Raw genomic sequence first — 21,179 nt, 5'->3', positions numbered from 1 at the left:
CTGCAATGAAGGTTGGTTCTAACATGTCTGATGAGCTTGATTCTAGGGCTTGTCGGGGTCCTTCTTATATTGAGTCTAGTTTGAAACATGGGTCCTCTTTTGGGCCTAGTGCTGTTCATAATTTCGAGCTTCTTGCTGAGGATTTCACCCTTGCTAATGACATGAGACTTACTGCTTTTGTCAAGAATGCTAGCCCCTGGTCTTGGAGCTATTTCTGCAAATCCTGCTGGACTGGTGGGTAGCAGTGCTTATATTATTGATCCCTCTGCGTTAAAGATCTTGCCTTCTTTTCCTAAGGCTACTTCTGCTGCCGTTAGATCTTGTGAAGAAATGTTGGACCCTGACTTTATTGATGGTGATAAAACAGATCATGCCATTCCCGGAGCTAGAACAAAAAGGATGAATAAAAAGCTAAGAAGGAGGTTGAAATTGTTTGGTTCTAGTTTCCGGTCGGATGGCTCTGACTCTACTGGTTCCCCGATTCCTATTCCTGGGCTTGTGTGCTTTGTTGTGGTTGTCACTCGGTCTCCTAGCCCCATTGTCTCAGTTCAGCCTGGGAATGATTCTGATCCTGGTTTCATGGAGACTATAATCTCTACTGCTCACACTTCAACATCACATGCTAGCCTCGATCATATAATTCGGTCAGTTGACCCTACACATGACATATTACTGCAGGCCACTCCGGGCAAACAGTCTTCACAGGCTGATGACGTCTTATCCTGATCCTCATGTTCTAAAACTTCTGATAGTGCAGGTTTGTGCACAAATTCTAGTTTTTCTAGGTCAGTTGAGTTCAATAACAGCAAACCGAAGGCTAGGAGGAAGAAATTAAAAAACGGGTGAACTTTGATCTTATGGAAAATGTAATTACTGCGCTTGATTCAATCAACAATTGTCATGGAGTTGAAGACATTGCATTTGATTTTGAATGTGATGGTGCAATTATGGGTGAATCTGAATCTCATCTGTCCAAGCTGCAGAATCCTGATACGCAACAGGTTTTCTGCAGCAAGCCTTGTTCCAGACCTACAACAAGTCAAGGTGTTTGTACTGTTAATATGGCCAACTCAACTGGTTTTGAATTTTCCGATTCTTTTGAAGAAAGGCAATGTGATGTTTTAATTGTTGAATTCAAGTTAACTAACAAAAAAGATGGGATTGATGTTAATCCCTCCACTCCAGTTTTTACTCATGATCCTGTCCCTAATGTAAATTTGGCTGCTGATTTTGAACTTTCAAACCTGGGGTCTAATTATATTGGCATTTATTCTCCTCTTTTTGATAATGACCCTGAGTCAAGGGTTCATGATGGGAAAGGTTCTCAGCGATCTGTAATTGTGGATGGGACTGGTCCATGGCTGAAGCCTAACCAAAGTAAAAGGGTGTGACCTCAAACTAGAGGGACAAATACTATAATATTATGAAAACTATACCTATACAATATGAAATATAGGTTTGACAGTACCTTAGTAACTGCCGATAAGATGTGCCGATAAGATGAGAGATTAGAGGAGTAGAGAATGAGAATAATTGTAGATCTGCAATTGATAGGAAAAGAGATTAGACGAGATGTAGAATGGGAATAGGAAGAGTTAATCAGGGTTACCTGAAGAGTCAATTCATCAGTCGTAGTTTCTATTCCAGTTCCGCAAGTATTTAAGGCAGAATCATTCACCCCTTTACAGGACTCTCTAACTGCCTTTGCCAGCTGGCAAGGCCAGCTGTTACTGCCCATTATAACTAATGCAGTTATTCAACTGTTAGAAGACCTTTCATATGCTGTGTAACAGCTTATTCCAAACTAAAAACCTGCTGTGTGAATACAGCTTATTAACAACGAAATTACCGAAATTACCGAACTTGCCGACTTCGTTAACAATCCATCGACTTATTAAGGGTTAGAAAACCTAACCCTAAAATCCTCTCGTAACATTAGCCTCCCCATCAACACTTGTTCGCCCACGAATAAGTTGATTGAAAGAAGCTGTGTCTCCCACCGTCAACACAAATTGAGGATATTTTGTCATCAACCATGACTCTTCCTCCCAGCTAGCATCATCATTTGAAGCGTTAGACCACTTGATCAGGAATTGTCCCGTACTGACTCCATCCTTCCAAATAATTCTCTCATCTAGAATTGCCACTGGTTCCACAAAGCTGTCCTCTTGTAGGATAGGAATATGAGGATTGGCTACTACATTTCCCACCTTTTTCTTTAGCTGAGAAATGTGAATAACATTGTGCATTTTTGCTGTGGACGGAATGTCAATCTTGTAAGCCACCTTTCCCACCCTTTCCATTATTTTAAAGGGTCCATAGAACTTAGGGCTGAGTTTGTGCATTTTTCCTCTCACCGAAGATTGTCTGTATGGTTGTAGCTTAACAAACACCCAATCCCCCACTTGGTAAACACAGTCGACCCTTCTCTTGTCTGATTGCTGCTTCATCCGATGTTGTGCCCGTTGGAGATGAAACTTCACAAGTTTCAATGCCTCTTCCCTTGCCGACAAACTGCGGTCCACTGCCTCAATCCTTGAGTCCCCTACTAAGTATGGATGATGAACTGGTGGAGGTTGACCATACACAATTTCATATGGTGACGATAACGCTGCCGAGTGAATGTTTGTATTGTACCACCATTCAGCTACAGGAAGCCACCTTACCCATGACGTAGGTTTTTGACCTGCCATACAACGCAAATAAGTTTTCAGGCTTCGATTAACCACTTCCGTCTGCCCATCGGTTTGTGGGTGATATGCTGATGACATGGCCTGCTCAATACCTTGCAATTTACACAATTCCTTCCAAAAAGTACTTACAAAGATTTTATCCCTGTCACTTACAATGGTCAACGGCATTCCATGTAATCAAAATATATTATCCATGAACACTTGAGCAATATCACTAGCAGAAAATGGATGTTTCAACCCAACAAAATGAGCCATCTTGGAGAGTCTGTCCACCACTACAAAAATAACAGAATACCCATTGGCTTTAGGCAGACCTTCAATGAAATCCATGGAAATATCACTCCAAATTGATGTAGGAATAGCCAAAGGTTGCAACAACCCTTTATACCCTTGATTCTCCCATTTCTGTTGTTGACAAATAACACAATTTCTCACAAATTCTCTAACATCTCGTTCCATTCCCCTCCAAAAATACGCTTGACGCAGTTTCTGATATGTGACCATTACTCCTGAATGCCCGCCCACTACTGAATTATGCATTGTTGAAATAACATAAGTTCTCAGATCTCTATCACAACCCACCACCAAACGCCCTTCTTTACGCAGCTGACCTTTGATGAAGGAAAACCCTTTTACCCCTGACGGATCTGTCTCTAATGTTGAAATGATCTTCTTTAAGTTCAAATCTTGACTCCACGATTTCTCAATTTTTTTTCAATAAAACTGATGAAAATTCTGATATTGCTGAGCAAAATCCCTCTTCTGAAATTCTCGATAATGCATCTGCTGGCACATTTTCTTTGCCCTTCTTATATTGTACTAAAAAATCGAATCCCACCAATTTGTATAACCACTTCTCCTGACTCGGGTGTTTAATTTTCTGCTCCAATAGATGTTTAAGCGATTCGTGATCCGTTTTAATCACGAATGGTTTAAACTGTAAGTAACTCCTCAATTTCTTAATCGCATGTAACACTACCAACATTTCTCGTTCATATGTTGATGAGGCTTGAAGTCTTAGCCCTAACCCTTTGATGATGAATGCAATAGGATGTCCTTGTTGTAATAAAACGGCCCCCACCCCTATTTTACTTGCATCCGTCTCAATAACGAATTCTTCTTCGAAATTTGGCAACTTGAGCACCGGTGGCCTCATCATTAACCCTTTCAGCTCGTTAAAGGCCTTTGTTGCTGCCTCGTTCCACTCAATTTTTCCCTTTTTTTAACAGCACTGTCAAGGGAACCACAATGGATCCATAATTTTTTATAAACCTTCGATAATAACCTGTGAGTCCCAAAAAACTCCTCAATTGTTTCAGATTACTCGGTTGTGGCCACGATTCAATTACTGCGATTTTAGACATGTCCACAGCCACCCCTTCTTGTGAAATCACATGGCCCAAATAGTCAATCTCCCGGCAAGCAAAAGCACATTTTGAATACTTCAAAACTAACCGTTGTTGTCTTAACAACTCAAAAACCAGCCTCAAATGCTTCACATGTTCATTCAAATTCCTGCTGTATATTAAAATGTCATCAAAGAAGACCAAAACAAACTTCCTTAGGTGAGGTTTTAAAACTTCATTCATCATCCTTTAAAATGTAGAAGGGGCATTGGTTAACCCAAATGGCATTACTACAAATTCATAATGCCCCTCATGAGTTTTAAAAGAAGTTTTACAAATATCACCTTCATGCATCCTCACTTGATGATAACCCGAACGCAAATCCAGTTTTGAAAAAATACAGCTACCGTGTAATTCATCCATCAACTCCTCAATTAAAGGAATTGGAAATTTATCTTTAATGGTTACCTCATTTAATCGTCGATAATCAATGCACAATCTCCAGCTTTGATCCTTCTTCTTGACAAGTACCACCGGGGAAGAAAACGGGCTATAACTTTTTCTAATCACCCCTGCCTCTAACATTTCATTGATCATGCATTCCATTTCGTCTTTTTGAAGAGTAGGATATCTATAAGGTCTCAAGTTGACAGTCTGCGCTCCCTCTTTCAAACAAATTCGGTGATCATAGCTTCTATTAGAAGGTAAACCAGTTGGCTCTTGGAACAAATCGTTAAACTCATAAAGAAGATCTCTTATCTGATTCTCTATATCCGTCTCAGGTAATGAAGACAGGAATGAAAACAATTCTGTATTATTATCTTCTTGATGTTTGATACTCAGCATAGCCACCTTTGCTCCCTTTCTGACTGTAGTTCCCAAGGTTCGGCCTTCTAACATTTCCACTTCCTTGGTAGTATGACCGTGTAAATTCACCATTCTTCCTGATTGTTGAAAGGACATTACCAATCCATTAAAATCCCAATTTAGATTACCCAAGGTTGACAGCCATTCGATCTCCAAAATGATATCATATTTTGGTATGGACATCAGTCTTGCATTAACAACAAAATTCTCACCCTAGGAAGACCATTTCAGACCCCTGCATTCACTGCTGGTTATTAACTGATGCCCGTTCGCCACTGTTACAGTTAACGGTCTTGTAGGAGATGTGACAAACTCAGTACCTCAAATTACCCTGGGATTCACAAAATTATGTGTGCTGCCTGAATCCACCAGCACATATACAGTGTTCTTACCCACATTGCCTTTGATCTTCATTGTCTCAAATTTGGTAGCTCCTTCGAGGCTCACTGCCAATGCCTCTACTGTTATTTCTTCTGTTTCTGTTCCGTCAATATCATCCACTTGACTTTCAGCTTCCATCACTTCAATACTCATAACTACAGGCCCAGACTTACATCTATGCCCATATTCCCACCTTTCTTCACAATAGAAACATTGATTCTTCTTTCTTCGTTCATTCAAAGTTTTTTGGTCGATATTAAACCTTCGAGAACTCTGATTAGTGACTGCTGGTTTCGACACTGCTCCATCATTAACAGCAGTAATAGAAGTACTCGTACCTGATCGATTATAGCCTCCCAAGTAGTTGCTTCTGCTGCCAAATGCAAGTTGCTTAGGATTGGGCAGTAGAGGACTCCCTTTATTTTCTAGATAGCCCCGGCGTACCAATGAATCACACACTACCTCTTGCAATTTAATATTTGTTCTCTCTTGTAGTTTAGACATTCCCATAGCCTCCGATAATGATCTCGGTTTTTGAATTCTGATTGGATTTGCAATCTCCTCTTTCAATCCGTTTAAATAACCTTTAATCGAGTACTCTTCCGTAAGGTGTGGTAACTTGTAGATGACGTCCAAGTAATTCTTACCAAATTCCTTAACTAAAGCTGACTGTTTAAGATCTTTCCATTCGTCTAACGGATCATCAAATTCATTCGGACCAAACTCTTTTAGTACCAGCGCCTTTAACTCCTACCAAGTCATAGCTCTTCCCGGTAACCTGTGTTATAGATGAGAACTGAACCAACATCGGGCTCTTCCTTTTAAGTGTGCACAAGCATATTCTAATTTTGATTCTTCCAATGTGTGATCCACCTGAAAGAACATTTCCACTTCATATATCCAGTCATCTACCTCCTCGCCATTAAATTTCGGGAAATCCATTTTTGATAGTCTCGTCGGTGGTTGATACATATAATCACGTGGTTCTCTTTCTTCAGGATGTTAACCTCGATATCTTCTTTCTTCACCACGTCTGCGATCAGGTTGGCGTCCACCTCCGTATTCACCTCCACCTTCACCTCTCGGATCTGGATTATTGCTACTGGATGCTGGAGTTAGCCGTATAAGTGCATCGTTCATTGAAGTCATCATTGCCTCCATCCGATCGAAACGATTTTCTTGCGCTTGTAAACGTTCTTCCTGCGCCTGGCTACGGCTACGTATCTCATTCAGTTCTCCTTCCATTTGCGTTTCCACCATAATGCCAAGAAAGTTGCTCTGATACCAATGATATTATGAAAACTATACGTATACAATATGAAATCTAGGTTTGATAGTACCTTAGTAACTGCCGATAAGATGTGCCGATAAGATGAGAGATTAGAGGAGTAGAGAATGAGAATAATTGCAGATCTGCAATTGATAGGAAGAAGAGATTGAATTAGAAGAAGAGATTAGAAGAGATGTAGAATGGGAATAGGAAGAGTTAATCAGAGTTACCTGAAGAGTCATTTCATCAGTCGTAGTTTTTATTCCAGTTCCGCAAGTATTTAAGGCAGAATCATTCACCCCTTTACAGGACTCTCTAACTGCCTTTGCCAGCTGGCAAGGCCAGCTGTTACTGCCCATTATAACTAATGCAGTTACTCAACTGTTAGAAGACCTTTCATATGCTGTGTAACAGCTTATTCCAAACTAAAAACCTGCTGTGTGAATACAGCTTATTAACAACGAAATTACCGAAATTACCGAACTTGCCGACTTCATTAACAATCCATCGACTTATTAAGGGTTAGAAAACCTAACCCTAAAATCCTCTCGTAACATACTAATGTTGATATTCTATTAAGGGTTGGGTCTTCTAACATTGCACCTACTGGTATTAAACGGGTTAGGTGGGATGAAAAAATTAATAATGAGCATAAAGAAGGGGTTGCCCCGACTGGGTCTGCACCTGAAGCTAGATGTAAGGCTTCTGAAACAGATGCTTCTCATGTTTATAGTCAACCAAAGCCTGTTGGAGGTCCAAAACCTGCTAAAGCTGGCGCTACTTGGGGGTAACTAAAAATGAGATCTCTAACTTAATTGGGTTACAAAATCAAATTAGAAAGAAGTTGTCTCAGATTGGACGGCAAGAGATTGTCATTGCTAGGGATTGGTGTGATATGCTCAATGTCCAATTTAATGCTCATTATATGTCGGACTGGAACCTTTTCAATAGGGACCAATATGATACTGTTGTAAATTGGTCGGTTGATTTCATTAAAGAGGTCTCCAAATGCCCCAAAGCCCAGGTTTATTCTGTTAGAGATAATCCCAACAAGTCTTGGCAAAAAGGAAACGTTTGGAATAATTCAACCACCCCGGACCCTGAAAAAGGGAAGTTCAATATTGACACTACTTCTTTGGCAATAATTACCCTTGATCAGCCATACAAATTCAAACTTCCCCCTGAAGTTGAAGAAACATGTGTCAAGGCTTGGGAGTCTGTTTTGGTAGGTCATTTTATGGGTAATACAAAGGTCTAATTCAACATTGTTAGAAATTCTTTACTAGAATTATGGGAAAAGAGTGGGCTTGAGAGGGTGACCATTAATGATTTTCGGTTTTATTTTCTAAATTTCCGCAATGGTAGTGGGCTCTAAGATATTATAAATTCGGAATATTCCTTCATCAGAAATCGCAGGTTCAAAATTTATAAATAGACTGAAACACTTAATACAAATTGCAAGCCTCCTAAAATTGAGCAGATATGGGTTCAACTCAAGAACGTTCCTCCACATATCTACAATCCTGTTGGGCTAGCTTATGTTTCTAGCATGCTTGGGAAGCCCTTGTCGTTTGATCCAGCCATGGAGGGTTATGAAAGGGCCTTGGTGGCTAGGGTCTGTGTGGAAATACATCCGGCCAGCAGTCTACCTTTGAACCTTGAAATGCAGGACAGATTGGGAAATGTTTTTAATATTGGAGTGCAGTATGAGTGGAGACCAAATCGTTGTATCCGATGTAGCACTTTTACCCACTCTATCAAAAACTGCCTTGTCAACAATGCTTGCTCTCCCAACAGTGTTAATCACTCCAATTCCTACGCCCCCTCTTCAGCAGTTGAATCATCTCAGCAGCCTGATCAGAACCATATTAATATGCCCTAGGTCGAGAGCTTTGGCAACCGGTCTTATGCTGACACGACTGATGCTGATAGGGTCAATGATCTATTTAAGGTTTTGAAGTCTGGGAGGATTGTAGGTATTGGTGCTGGAAATGAAATAGTCGATGGTTTGAATAAAATCTTGAAATTTGGGAAACTGGTTAGCATTGGTGTTAAAGCTAAGGGTAAGTCAACTCTGAAGCGTTTGATGAAACAGAATTGGGTTAAAGCTAAGAAAGCGATTGCCAAGCGTGATTGGGCTAATAACAGGGTTAGGAGTCTTGGCAAATTGAATGTTCAGAAATGGGACCTAATAGTTCATGCTCCTGGTCATACTATGAGTGGATGTCTAATGGCTAATACTAGCACTTTAGATACTAGAGGGTTAGCTCAGATGCAAGTTGACAAGGAAACCTTTGGGCTGAAAATAAAGAAAAAGAAGTAGCTCAAATAGGTTTGGGTGCAAAAGAGAACTATGAATAAGAATAGTCACTCTCGGAAAGGATTGTGTTCCTCCATGTCAAAATGTTGGGTATGATCGGCAAAACAGTTCTGCTAAGACCATTTTTTGTGTTGGTAAGGATGTTAGTATTCAGTGACTTGATGAATTTATACAGAATCGAGGATCTATTCAGCAGGACCGCATGCTAGCCATTAAGGATTTTGAGGGTCATTGTCAGGATACTGTCTTAAGGTCGAAAGTTGCTATTTCTGGTGGCAATCCTAACATTCATGGGCATGAGCTCCCATCAGCATTAAATCCTCTTATGAATGATTCTGGATTTGATATTTCAGGAAATGCTAAGGTCTCTAGCCGTGAAAGCATTTAGATTTCTGATAAGACTGAGGTTCGCTTGCAAACTGATGTCACACCTCGGTCTGAAGGTACTAATTGGACTGGTATTGCTATTATGGATGATAAGTTTGACATTGCTGGTTGTGATCTGCATAAGAAAAGGGTTGGGCTTCAGCAGGTTCTAAGTAGTAATGATCTGACTGAGTCAATAAATAGTGAAAGCCGCATGGTTGGTCATGAGATTGATGGTTTTGAATTTTGTCGATCTGAGATTGGGTTGGTTGCTCCTAAAGCTGATTTGGCTTGTTATAATGGGTTGACTGAAATTGATAATGCAAGGTCGGATGGGTCCTTTGAGTTGACATTGGCAGATCAGTCTAAATAAGGGTTTGTTGTCTCAAAGGCTGATTTGGCTGGGCATTCTGCTACTGTTGATATTGATGGGTCTGTTGGATATGAAAGGGTTGATCTGAATGAATCTGGGTTGAGTTTACTTAGAATTCCTATTGTTGATCCTATTGCTGATCCTATCTCAATAGATATGCGTGCTAGAAACAAATTTGACAACCATGAGAATCATGTTGACTTATTGGGCAGAAACTTGATTGAATGTGGTTCTCATTCCTTCAGCAGGCCTAGCATTGATGTTGATCACTATGTGGCTATTGATGACAATAAAGACGGTGATTCCTATGGGTTTTTTGAAGGCGAAAGCAGTGTTGAGGGGGATAACAGAATGACTAGAAGTCTTCCTAACTGTAGCGACGTTGAAATTTAGGAGTCCAACCCGTATATCCATTCATGAATATTATGACATGAAACATACGGGGCCTCAATAATCTTATCAAATGCAAGGAAAATCGCAGAATCATTGAGGAGCATAAGCTTACTATTTTAGGTATTTTTGAAACTAAGATAAAGGACCGCAATGTTGATCTCATCAAATGCCTTTGTATGGGCAACAATTGGAATATTTTACACAATTCTAAGAGCAAAACCGACAGAATCTGGGTTGCCTGGAACAGTGATGTGGCTGACATCAAGATGATCTACTCCTCTGATCAAGTTATTATGGTTGAAGTTAAAAGCGAAGTTGACGACAATCTTTTTCGTTTGGCTATTGTTTATGCCTGTAATTCGGGGTTAGATAGGAGGATTTTGTGGAGCTGTCTGAAAGCCAAGATTGTTGATGAGGATCCTTGGGCTGTTATTGGGGATTTCAACGTTACTATATTTGAAAATGAAAGGAGTCCTGAATCTGATATCACCCAAGACATGATAGACTTTAATGAGTGTATTCGTGACATTGGGTGTGTCGAACCGACCAACTCCGGCAACTTGTTTACTTAGTCCTCTACGAGGGGTGATGAGGAAATTAGAAGGAGCAAAATTGATAGGGGTCTTATTAACTCGACTTGGGCTGCTAAGTTTCCTAGAAGCCATGTTCATATCCTTAACCCGGGAATCTCTGATCACTGTCCACTTAAGCTCTATTGGGAAAAGAAAAAGAGAGTGAAACGTCCTTTTAAGTTCTTCAACTTTTGGATGGATAATGATAAGTTTAAAGACATTCTCCATGAGGTCTGGAACACTCGCGTGGATAGCTCCAATATGTATCGGGTGTCGGAGAAATTGAGACTTCTTAAGAATCGGCTCACTAAATTTGATCGTAAAAAATTTAACAACATTTCTAAAAGAGTCATGGCTACGAGGGTTGATCTTAAGGAGGTTCAATCCCACTTTCTTCATGAGGACATTAATGTTCTCCTTCGGGATGAGGAAAAATATACTCTTGCTTCTTTTAGAGAGTTCAGTTCTATGGAGGATAGTTTTATAAGACATAAATCAAGACAGAATTGGGTTTCTCTTGGGGATAAGAACACGACTTTCTTTTATCGGAAGTGTTCTTCCAGAAATCTTCGAAACAACGTTCATAGACTCAAGAAGGATAGTGGGGACTTTGTGCATGGACAGGAGCAAATTCAGAACTTGGCTGTCCAATTCTACTATGGGCTTATGGGTACTAATATCGGGCAGCATCCTAGTCACCTCAACACGCTTTATCAGATTGTTGACAAGAGTATCTCTGCTGAGGATAGTTGGGATCTTATCAAGGTTGTGTCAAGGAATGAAGTCAGAAAGGCTCTCGCGAGTATCAATGGTAATAAGATCTCGAGGCCTAATGGTTTCAATGCGGAATATTTTAAGGTCAATTGGGATATTGTGGGTAATGACATTACAAAAGGGGTGCTTGAATTCTTTCATAATAGGAAAATGTTAACCCAATGGAATGTCATTGTGCTTAATCTTATACCAAAATATTTCGTGCCTGAAAAAAGACAAGACGTTCGCCCCATTTCTTATTGTAATGCTGTATATAAAATCATTTCCAAAATTCTTGTTAAACGCTTTCAAAGAGTTATTTCTAAGTTAGTGAGTCTAGGACAATCTGCATTTATTCCTGGTAGGTCCATATCGCATAACATTCTTCTAATGCAGAATCTTCTTAAGGGTTATGGGAGAAGGAAGATTTCACCTCGGGTTGCATTTAAAATTGATATTCGCAAGGCTTTTGATTCTATTAAATGGGGAACTATTCATGACTTTCTTGTTATTTCTGGTTTTCCTAGAATATATATTGATTGGATTATGCAGTGTATCTCTACCTCTCGCTTTGTTGTTTGCGTTAATGGTGTACACGGGGGCTATTTCAAGGGCGAAAATGGTGTGAGGCAGGGATATCCTCTCTCTTCTTACATCTTTATATTGATCATTGAGGTCTTTGAGAGTGTCTTAATGACATTCCGAAAGAATCGACATTACACTTTCCACCCTTTCTGCGAGGAGGAGAAGATCACCCATCTTTATTTTACAAACGACCTATTCTTGCTTGCACATGCTGATGTTGAGACCATTCAAACTATAAAAGACGTGCTTACATTCTTTTCTGATGTTAAATGTTTATCAATTAATGTAGATAAGAGTGCAGCGTTCTATGGTGGGGTTGATGATGAGACAAAGGCAAGGATACGAGACATTATGGGCATCTCTGAAGGGTCATATCCGGTACGTTATTTAGGTATTCCTCTCACAACAAGGAAGATCCAAGTTATTCACTATAGGCCGCTCATTGAAAAAAAATCAAGAACGTCATTATGGGTTGGGCGGTTAAGAAGCTTTCGTATGCGGCCAGAATCAAGTTGGTTGGAAGCGTGGTCATGGGGTTAATTGGATATTGGTCTCAACAAATTGTTCTCCCAAATAAAGTTATGAAAGAGCTGGACACCATTATGCGTAACTTTATTTGGGGCAACCAAGGTCGTGGGGGCAAGAAACTCAAGTGGACCGACGTTTGTAAACCGAAAGACGAAGGTGGTATTGGGCTGAGGAGCTGTGTGGAATGGAACTGGGTCTTTACTTACAAACACCTTTGGGAGTTGCAAACAAAACAGGATTCCTTAAGGGTCAAATGGGTGCACTCCAGGTTCTTGAAGCGTGAATTAAGCATTTGGACATGTAGAATTACCGCCGACATGACTTGGTCTTTAAAGAAGATTTTGAAACTGAAAAACAGCCTTGATTTGATCTTTCATATTCGTCTTGGAGATGGGCGTGGCACTCTCTTTTGGCATGATCATTGGTTCGAAAACCGACCGTTGATCATTAAAGAGGAATTCTGAGGATTGAGAATTAGAAAGGATTGTGCGACTGCCACAGTTTGCGATATTGATGTTGGGCTTTGGGCTTCAATTATTAGACGGGTTCCGGAAGGAAGACGGGTATTAAATTATTTGAGTAGTATCCGTCTAAGTGATAGGGCTGATGTTCACTCTTGGGTAGCTGAGGAGGATGGTAAATTGAAGTCGAGAATGGTTTGGAATGCTATAAGAGAAAGAGGTCAAATTGTCGATTGGGCTGCTCTCGTTTGGTCTTCAAAGGTTATTCTGATGCATTGTTTCATCCTTTGGTTGGCTTTCCGTGGTAGACTTAGTACCCATGATCGTATTCTTGCTTATATGGATATTCCGGTCACCAATTGTATTCTTTGTAGTGGGTTTACGGAGTCCATTGATCATCTTTTGGGTGACTGTTTTTTTGCTAAGTCTATTTGGAATCTTTTCACTTTAGCCATGGGAATTATGAGCTTGCCGGGGTCTTGGGAGGATATAAAAGTTTCTGCCCATGTCTTATCTAAAGGTAGTAAATTTCATGCTAACGTCTTTAAGTGTGGGTTTGCTGCCATTGTTTATCATCTGTGGACCGAGAGAAATGCTAGAGTCTTTGGTAGAGTTCGTCGAAACGTTGATCATGTGTGGAGCAACATTGTATTTGATTGTGGTGCGCTAATTAGAACGTGGAGGCGGGTTCCTAAAGGCGAGCGGGAATGGGTCCTTTGTCGCGAATGGAAAGTCAATTATGATGAAGTCACATCTTTTAAATGTTTTAAGGCTAGCTAGTTCTTTATGTTTTGTTTGTAAGTCATGTGTGTTGCTTTGTTAGAATTTTTGTTTCTTGAACTTTAATTTAACTTTCTAGGTTTGTTAGAAAGTTAGAGGAAACTATGTCCGTTTTCTTTCCCGTTTGAGGATTTTAATAAAATGACACTAAGTTGTTTTCTAAAAAAAAATACTCAATTATATTTACCGAAAGAGTCAATACCGAGGAATGGTGAGAGTCATCCAAACTTTCGGTATTAGGTCAATACCGAAAGATATAGGGTCATTACCGAGAGTTTTTACTCTCGTTTTTGACCCCTTTTTCACCCGTGACAGTCAAGCCCCTACATTATGGTATGACAACATTGGAGTCGCGTTACTATTTGTCAATCTAGTTTTTCATGCCCAACTAAACACATTAACAATGATTTTGACTTTGTTTGCGAACTAGTTGCTAGAAAGACTCTCACCATTCAATGCATCATTATTCAAGATCGGATTGTAGATATTCTCTCACCAAACTATCAACTAATTGATTTTCTCTTCTACGTGTCAAGCTTACGGTGTGTAACCCCGTTTCTCTTACGAAATGTTAAAGGGGATGTTAAAGGGGATGTTAAAGAGACAACAATCTTAAGACACTTAACAGAAATCAAAGAGTCAAGATAGTCTTTATTTTTCCTATTTATAGAAATACTCTTGGGACACCAAATCCTAGTTGGGACACCAAATCCTAGTGTATAAAACTATCTAGAATATACTCTATGTAAACATCAGAAAATATTATCTCTATTATCTCTTTTAGTTTGATTTTTTTTTTAAAAAAAACTTTAAAATGTATTATTATATAAGGATAAAATAAAAAATCATAATTTAAAATAAAAAATATTTTAATAATTTGATTAATAAATTAAATAATTTAATAAATTATAAATAAAGTGAAATGATATTAATTAAGTTAAATTATTTAAATAAATTGAAACCAATAAGTCTGATGTCAAATTTTGCAACTTGCTTTTTTTTTATTCTAATCAAGCTTTTAGATTTCCATATTGCATGATTTGAGGATTTTCAAATAAAACTTTTTGATTTTGATGTTACATTATTTGACTGTTTCAATATAACTGTTTCAGATTTTTTCGATAAATTGAATTCATAATAATGACTACATATTTTTATTTGATGTCAATTGAAAATAATTATGACCATTTCACGCCAAAATTATTTATGATATTTTTTTCTATAATTTGAATTCATAATAATGACTAAAATTTTAATTTGATGTCAATTGAAAATATTTATGACCATTTCACACCAAAATTATTTCAGATATATTTTTAATGGTGAATTGAGTTCTTAATAACTACTAGAGTTCTCAACCTTTCAAACTTCTAAGTTCAGCAAGCTCCACAACTACGCATCCTCCCACATAAGAAAATAAATCTCATTTTTTTATTATTTGAAAAGGAAATTCAAGCAATTTTGAGATGAATTTTAAGAAGAAAGTGATCTCTTTAGAAAATCTTTCAAGTCTTAATTGTAATGATAAATCACTAAATTTGTAGTTGAGTCATATCACAATTCTATTTGAAAAATAAAGTTGTAAGTGGATAATTGTGACCCAAATGTTTTTGAAGACATGTGCATTCATATTTTGCGGGGACGATGACCCGACACGAAATTAGGATCCCAGAGTAATGTATTTTTGGGTTTGGGTCAAAATTAGGTTAATCCATTTAACCTGATTAATAAATAGGTCGACCTGAAATGACCCATAATTGACTCGCTAATCCGTTTTTAATTTTCTTTTTCTTTTTGTTGAATTTTGTATTTATCATTTCTACTCATTTTCTTTTGTAGAGTTATTTATAAATGGATTTGTGATTTAGTTTTATTGTTCTTTTGTATTAATGTTATTTTGATCTAAAATATAGACATGATATTAAATAAATCGAATTAATTTGAGTTCACTTAAGTTAATAGGGTTAATTTGGTTGAGTTCAGATCAATTACAAATAAACATGTCGGGTTCAGGTTAAATATTTTGACCAAAATTACTAAACATGCCAGGTTCATGCTACTATCGCTCAACCCGCTAACCTGTCAACCTAGATCTGTCAAACCAAACTCGGCCTAAATTGCCAAACCTCTAATATTTTAATTAAGTTTTAAGTTGCATAATAAAATTAGATCACAACTTTAATTATTATAATTTGATATGTTATTGTTTAACAACAAACACAATTTTGAGTAGATATAAATAAAATATAAGAGAATAATAATTGTTTGTATAAAATGATTTTAAATAAATCCTTCTAGAAATAAAGATAATAATAAATAAAAACAAGTTATAATTATTGGATTTTACATACTTAATTAATTAATTAAAATATTATTTATATTTTTTAAAAAAAATTATCATTATATTAATACTTTTTATGTACTTATACTAAATACTTCACTTTTTAAAAATCATTATAAATTAATTATGTTAATAAATTAAAATTATTTTAATAAACTTGTAAGATTTTATTAAAATAATAAAAAGGGTATAGAACATGTTGAGTTGACTAGTGACTACTATAGAGTGGTCAACGTGTCTATATGATTTGTCTAGCTGGCATAGGGCTATTATTTCGACCCATTTTGAGTGTAGTCCATTGAGAATGTTTTGCTTGGCCACGTGTCGGACCATTCCAGTATTGTCATAATCCAATTCTTACATCCTTTGCCAGATTGTCGATTAAATTAATAAAGAACAAGTACTCAAATAATTGAATATCTTCCACTTTAGTGACCGGACCCCCTTTTCTCAACAATTTTTTCCTACATGGGTTCCTTTCAAGTTTGAACATTTAAGAAGTTTGTTTTTGTTCATTTGTGTTTTGTGATCATGAGTTGTAAGGAGCAATAGTTATTTCCTCAAGGAGATACAAATAGACAAGCTAATTGTTTCAACGGGTACATAGTTGTTTTTTAGACAAACAATCTTTCGATGGAATAATGTCAATGTGTGGATAATAGTTTGAGAGTTCTTATTTGATGTCTTTATCGTTTATCGTTTTGTTGTTGTTCTCTATTTTTTATTTTAGTTCTTTATTATTTTGTGTTTTAACTTTTTACCATTTTTACGCAACTAATAGTAATCAAACTTTTATTTTTAGTATATTGTTGTGTTACGGGAATCAAAACCATTTGTCCCCAATCTGGATACATTGTCTTGTGTTCGTATCTATTAGTGTTCTTCATTTATTTCTACACGCATCATTAAAGTTATATTGAAGTTAATAGCGCAAATTATTTTGTTCATGCAAAATTGGAATAAAGAGTTGTAGTGGGGGTCGAATTCAAATCTTTTGAATCCTATCTATGAAAGATCTTCGAGTGGGTCGGATTGGATTGCCATCAAGAATTATGAGTTCTATTTTTTATTTATTTATAAAATCAAGGATTATGATTTCATCAATATGTTGGAAATGAGAGAAAGGGACATTTATGTAGCTTCTCTAGAGATTATTCCTTTTGAGGAAGTGGATATTTCTTTACAATATATGTGGTTGATATTATTACTCATATTTATCACATCTATGATTTGGATTGTCATTTAAAAATTATAATAATTACAAAAAAATAATCTAATCATTATTTAAAATATAATTTGATCTGAATTATAATATAAACAATAATCTGTATATAGCAAATGATACATTATAATATGGGTGATTATTAAAAAAAAATTGATTTCGATCATGATTAATCTTACAACAAAAAAAAAATTGCTTTATGTTGTTTTCAATTTTAATTTTGATAAAGTTTTAGTTAAATAGTGTAACTCTAAACTATTAGTTTATCCACTGAATCCTTTTTAATTTTTTTTTATTCTTTTAAGAGAAATATTTGAGAAAACAATAACAAAACTAAATACAAACAAATTGAAAGAAAACTAAAAAAACACAATTAAATCAAATCAAAACAAGTTGTGACGAATTTAATGATTCTGATTGTTGACAAATTTATAATAAGATCTTAATGGTGATCACATGTTAAAACATTTTCTTTATTCAAGATAGTTAGTTGTTTAAGGAAATATCTAAAAATAATAAATATAAAAGTAAGAGAATATCATTAGAAAAAATACAACTAAATCAAATAAAAACAAAATAAGATGCGACAATTTCAAATTAACGATGAATTATACATCAAGACTTCCCTTGTATACACGAAAAATATCATGTAAATTCTGAGCCTTACTTTTCCGAGCTATTCAACCTTCCACCAAATTGAAGTTAATTCCATATTGTGTTAGATCAAATTATGTTTGGTGTTCAAATTTTATCAATGATAAAACAATTTAGACTAATGTTTTTTTTTTAAAACAGATTAGTGTCATTTTATTAAAAAAAAACCAAAAAAAGGGAAAAAAGTTCAAAAATTTAAGAATCAGATCTAGACAATTTCTAGATTTGACAATGAAACAATAATTGAATTACAGCTAACAACAACAATCAATTAGCGCCTACACGCCAACAACAACGATCAATTAGCGCCTATAACGTTTTTACTTTTATTCTACTTGTGACCTTCTCAAACGAAATATATCTCACAAATGTTATATCAGCTTGTATTAAATTTATTCCATGTTAAATATTTACCAAATATTTATCAAAAAATCACTTTTATTATTCAATTTTTACCTTAAAAAATTAAATCACATCTATAGACAATTTAGAAATTTGAGTTGGATGAACTTGAAAAAAGTTTGGATTGTACTTTAAAAATAACAAAAAAATTATAGATTAAACGAGTAAATAAAAGTAATTTTATCTCATTTTGTATGAATTAAATAAATAAATTGTCAAATAAACAAAATAAGAAAATGAAAATTAGGATCATGTAAGATTTTTATAACACAGATATGCCTCCTCAATCACATCTTTTATATCAAATAATCGGTTCCTGATCACCTCTTTTATAACAAATGAAAACAAAAACAAAATTACTGACCATATAATAGTAGTTTTCAAAAAAACACTCATTGTCCAAATTTAAACCAAGGTCCAAGGAGGCTGTATTATGTCAAAATTTATAAATTGAAAGAAGAAATTCATCCAATTAAAATTTAAACATCTCATTCTTCCAAATCAAATCAAATCAAAAATCAAAAGAGGGTTAAGGAAACGGAATTTGACCAAATTCACCAGTCAAAGCAATGTGATCTGATTCCATCAAACTCCAATCAAAACCATCCCCAAATCCAAAGTAAGACGAAGAAGAAGATCCACCATAATCACCACCACCACCACCAATATTCTGACCACCATTCGATCGACAAAACTCTTCATCCGTCGTTCTAACAGCAGAAGCAGCAGCAATATTAGCAACACAATTCGCCAACTTACTTCTAGCAACGGCAAGATCTTGCTGTAATTCAATCATTCTCTGTTGCAACAAAGCAATCGCGCCAATACATCCGTAAACAGGATCGCTGAGTCTGACTTCAGCCTGATATACGAGAGAATTAGCGGCGTCTTCGCGGCGATCTTCTGGAACTTCGGCGAGAATTTTTGGCGACGTTACTTGCGCCGAATACTTGTGAACTTTTGCAAATTTCTTTGATTCGTCGGAACGGAAGTAAGGTGCGAAGAGGACAGCCGGCGGTGCATCTTCGTTTGAGAAATTTGCAGGCGGCGCAGGAAGAACTTGAGCGAGGGGCGACGTGGGTTGATTTCATTTCTCACTCATATGATATGAACTTGAAATCATCTCTCTTCACTAAATAGCCTAGACTAATATCTTCGGCTTGTGGGACTCTCAAAGGATGAGGGCCTATATCAAAAACTTAAATATATTTTGAAATTTCATATATTGTTTTTATAATTAAATATTTAAATGAGTTTTACTTTGGGGATTTTTTTTTTTTTTTATTATTATTATTATTATTATTATGTCTTGTTTGATTTTGGAGGACCCGGAAACACCGTTTATACCATATTCATTCCTATATATAATAAAATTATATAACCGAATTTTTTTAATATATGTAATATATTGAAAATTTATATTATTATAAAGAAATAAACTTAAAATTTTTATAAAATAATGAAAAATTAATATATCGATGATTTTTATATATTTAATTGTGTTTATAGTGTTCGGGTTGAGGTCGGGGCGGGACACAAATATCATCCCGCCCCATCCCCGATAAACCGGGAGAAAATCGACCAAAACGAGATAATTTGATTTAATTACCACGAGTCAATTTTAAATTGTCATCTAATTAGCTCCACTAAAATTTAAAACTTTATAGGTAAAAATCAAACCCAAAACTTTTAATCTCTTATAAACCATTTATTACTTAATATACTTTAATGGGTTAAATCATAAAATATATATTATTTTTTCTTACTTACATAAATCAAATAAAAGAAAGACAGTTAATATGGAAATTGTTATTTAGTGAGTAGAGTAAAAGCTTGTAGGATGGTAAGTTTTTTATTTTATTTTTTATGATGGATTGTTTGTGTCGGTAATTTTTGGATATTTAAAAAAAATAATATTAGATAAATTTATAATAATTGTGTAATAACTTATACTGAATTATTTTTTTTTTATAGGTTTTCATCTAAATTGATAATGACATAAATTTTATCCTCTTAAAAAAATTAAATATATTATGTATGAAATACATGATAAATAATTATTGTTGTTTAAAAAAATTAAGAATTTAGGAATGAAGATTGCAAGAAATTGAACGAAATTATTGAGATTCAATAATACTATTTATACTTTCAAGAATTGATAATATTGATTTTATTAGTGTTACTTTATGTTACAAAAGAACATGCATTTAAAAGAAGATATTATAGTGTCAATGACAACATCAAAGAACATTCCCCTCACACATTGGTAAATTGAGATTGGTTCTTTCTTTAATATAAGATATAGAAGAAATGAACACACACTTCAAATAAAAGAAAAAACCGATGTAAAAACAAAAATCTAGATACTTTAACTTCTATATATATTATATATGATTCAAGATAACAATATATATATATATAAGAAGTGTGATCTGCACAGGCGGCACGACACGATCGGCACGGCGACACGGTACGATCGACACGGAGGACGATAGACACAGACAGCACGACACGATCGACACAGGCAACACGATTTTGTTTTGCGCCGTAAGTCATCAAATCAACGTCAGAATCACCATTGATTAAAGGAAGCGCAATCGGCACAAGCGACACAACACGATCAGCACGAGCGGCACGATAGGCACAAGAGACACAACACGATCAGCACTAACGACACGATATAGTCTTGCGCCGTAAGTCAACCATTAAGTGTTTCTAATCTAGGGTTTCTTGTGCATTTGTCAACCCCGCTGAAAATTGCCCTCGATTGTAGTTTATCTATGATTATCTCTTAGGGTTTCTATAATTACTTGTTCTATTACTTTATTTCTGTCATCATGGGGAAGGGAAAGAACAAAAGTAATAAATCTAA

At 35.9% G+C, this 21,179-nt stretch overlaps 1 protein-coding gene and 1 pseudogene across 1 annotated transcript; one reads left to right on the top strand and one right to left on the bottom strand.

Moving 5' to 3' along the window:
- Positions 1-13,100: 13,100 nt before the first annotated feature.
- LOC124943437 lies at positions 13,101-13,688 on the top strand. Its single transcript, XM_047483944.1, has one exon. It carries the CDS (start codon positions 13,101-13,103, stop codon positions 13,686-13,688), a length of 588 nt encoding a protein of 195 aa, XP_047339900.1.
- A 4,905-nt stretch (positions 13,689-18,593) lies between these two features.
- On the bottom strand, positions 18,594-19,433 carry LOC124932839 (annotated as a pseudogene).
- Positions 19,434-21,179: the final 1,746 nt, after the last annotated feature.

This window comes from Impatiens glandulifera, chromosome 1, assembly GCF_907164915.1.
Source record: "Impatiens glandulifera chromosome 1, dImpGla2.1, whole genome shotgun sequence".
NCBI classification, from domain to species: Eukaryota; Viridiplantae; Streptophyta; class Magnoliopsida; order Ericales; family Balsaminaceae; genus Impatiens; species Impatiens glandulifera.
Note: the sequence above shows the minus strand (reverse complement) of the source record. Positions and strands in the feature narration are given on the sequence as shown.

Bases quoted from the DNA above. Each gene is read 5' to 3' on its own strand.
- LOC124943437 (XM_047483944.1), top strand. From the start codon at position 13,101: ATGGTTTGGAATGCTATAAGAGAAAGAGGTCAAATTGTCGATTGGGCT.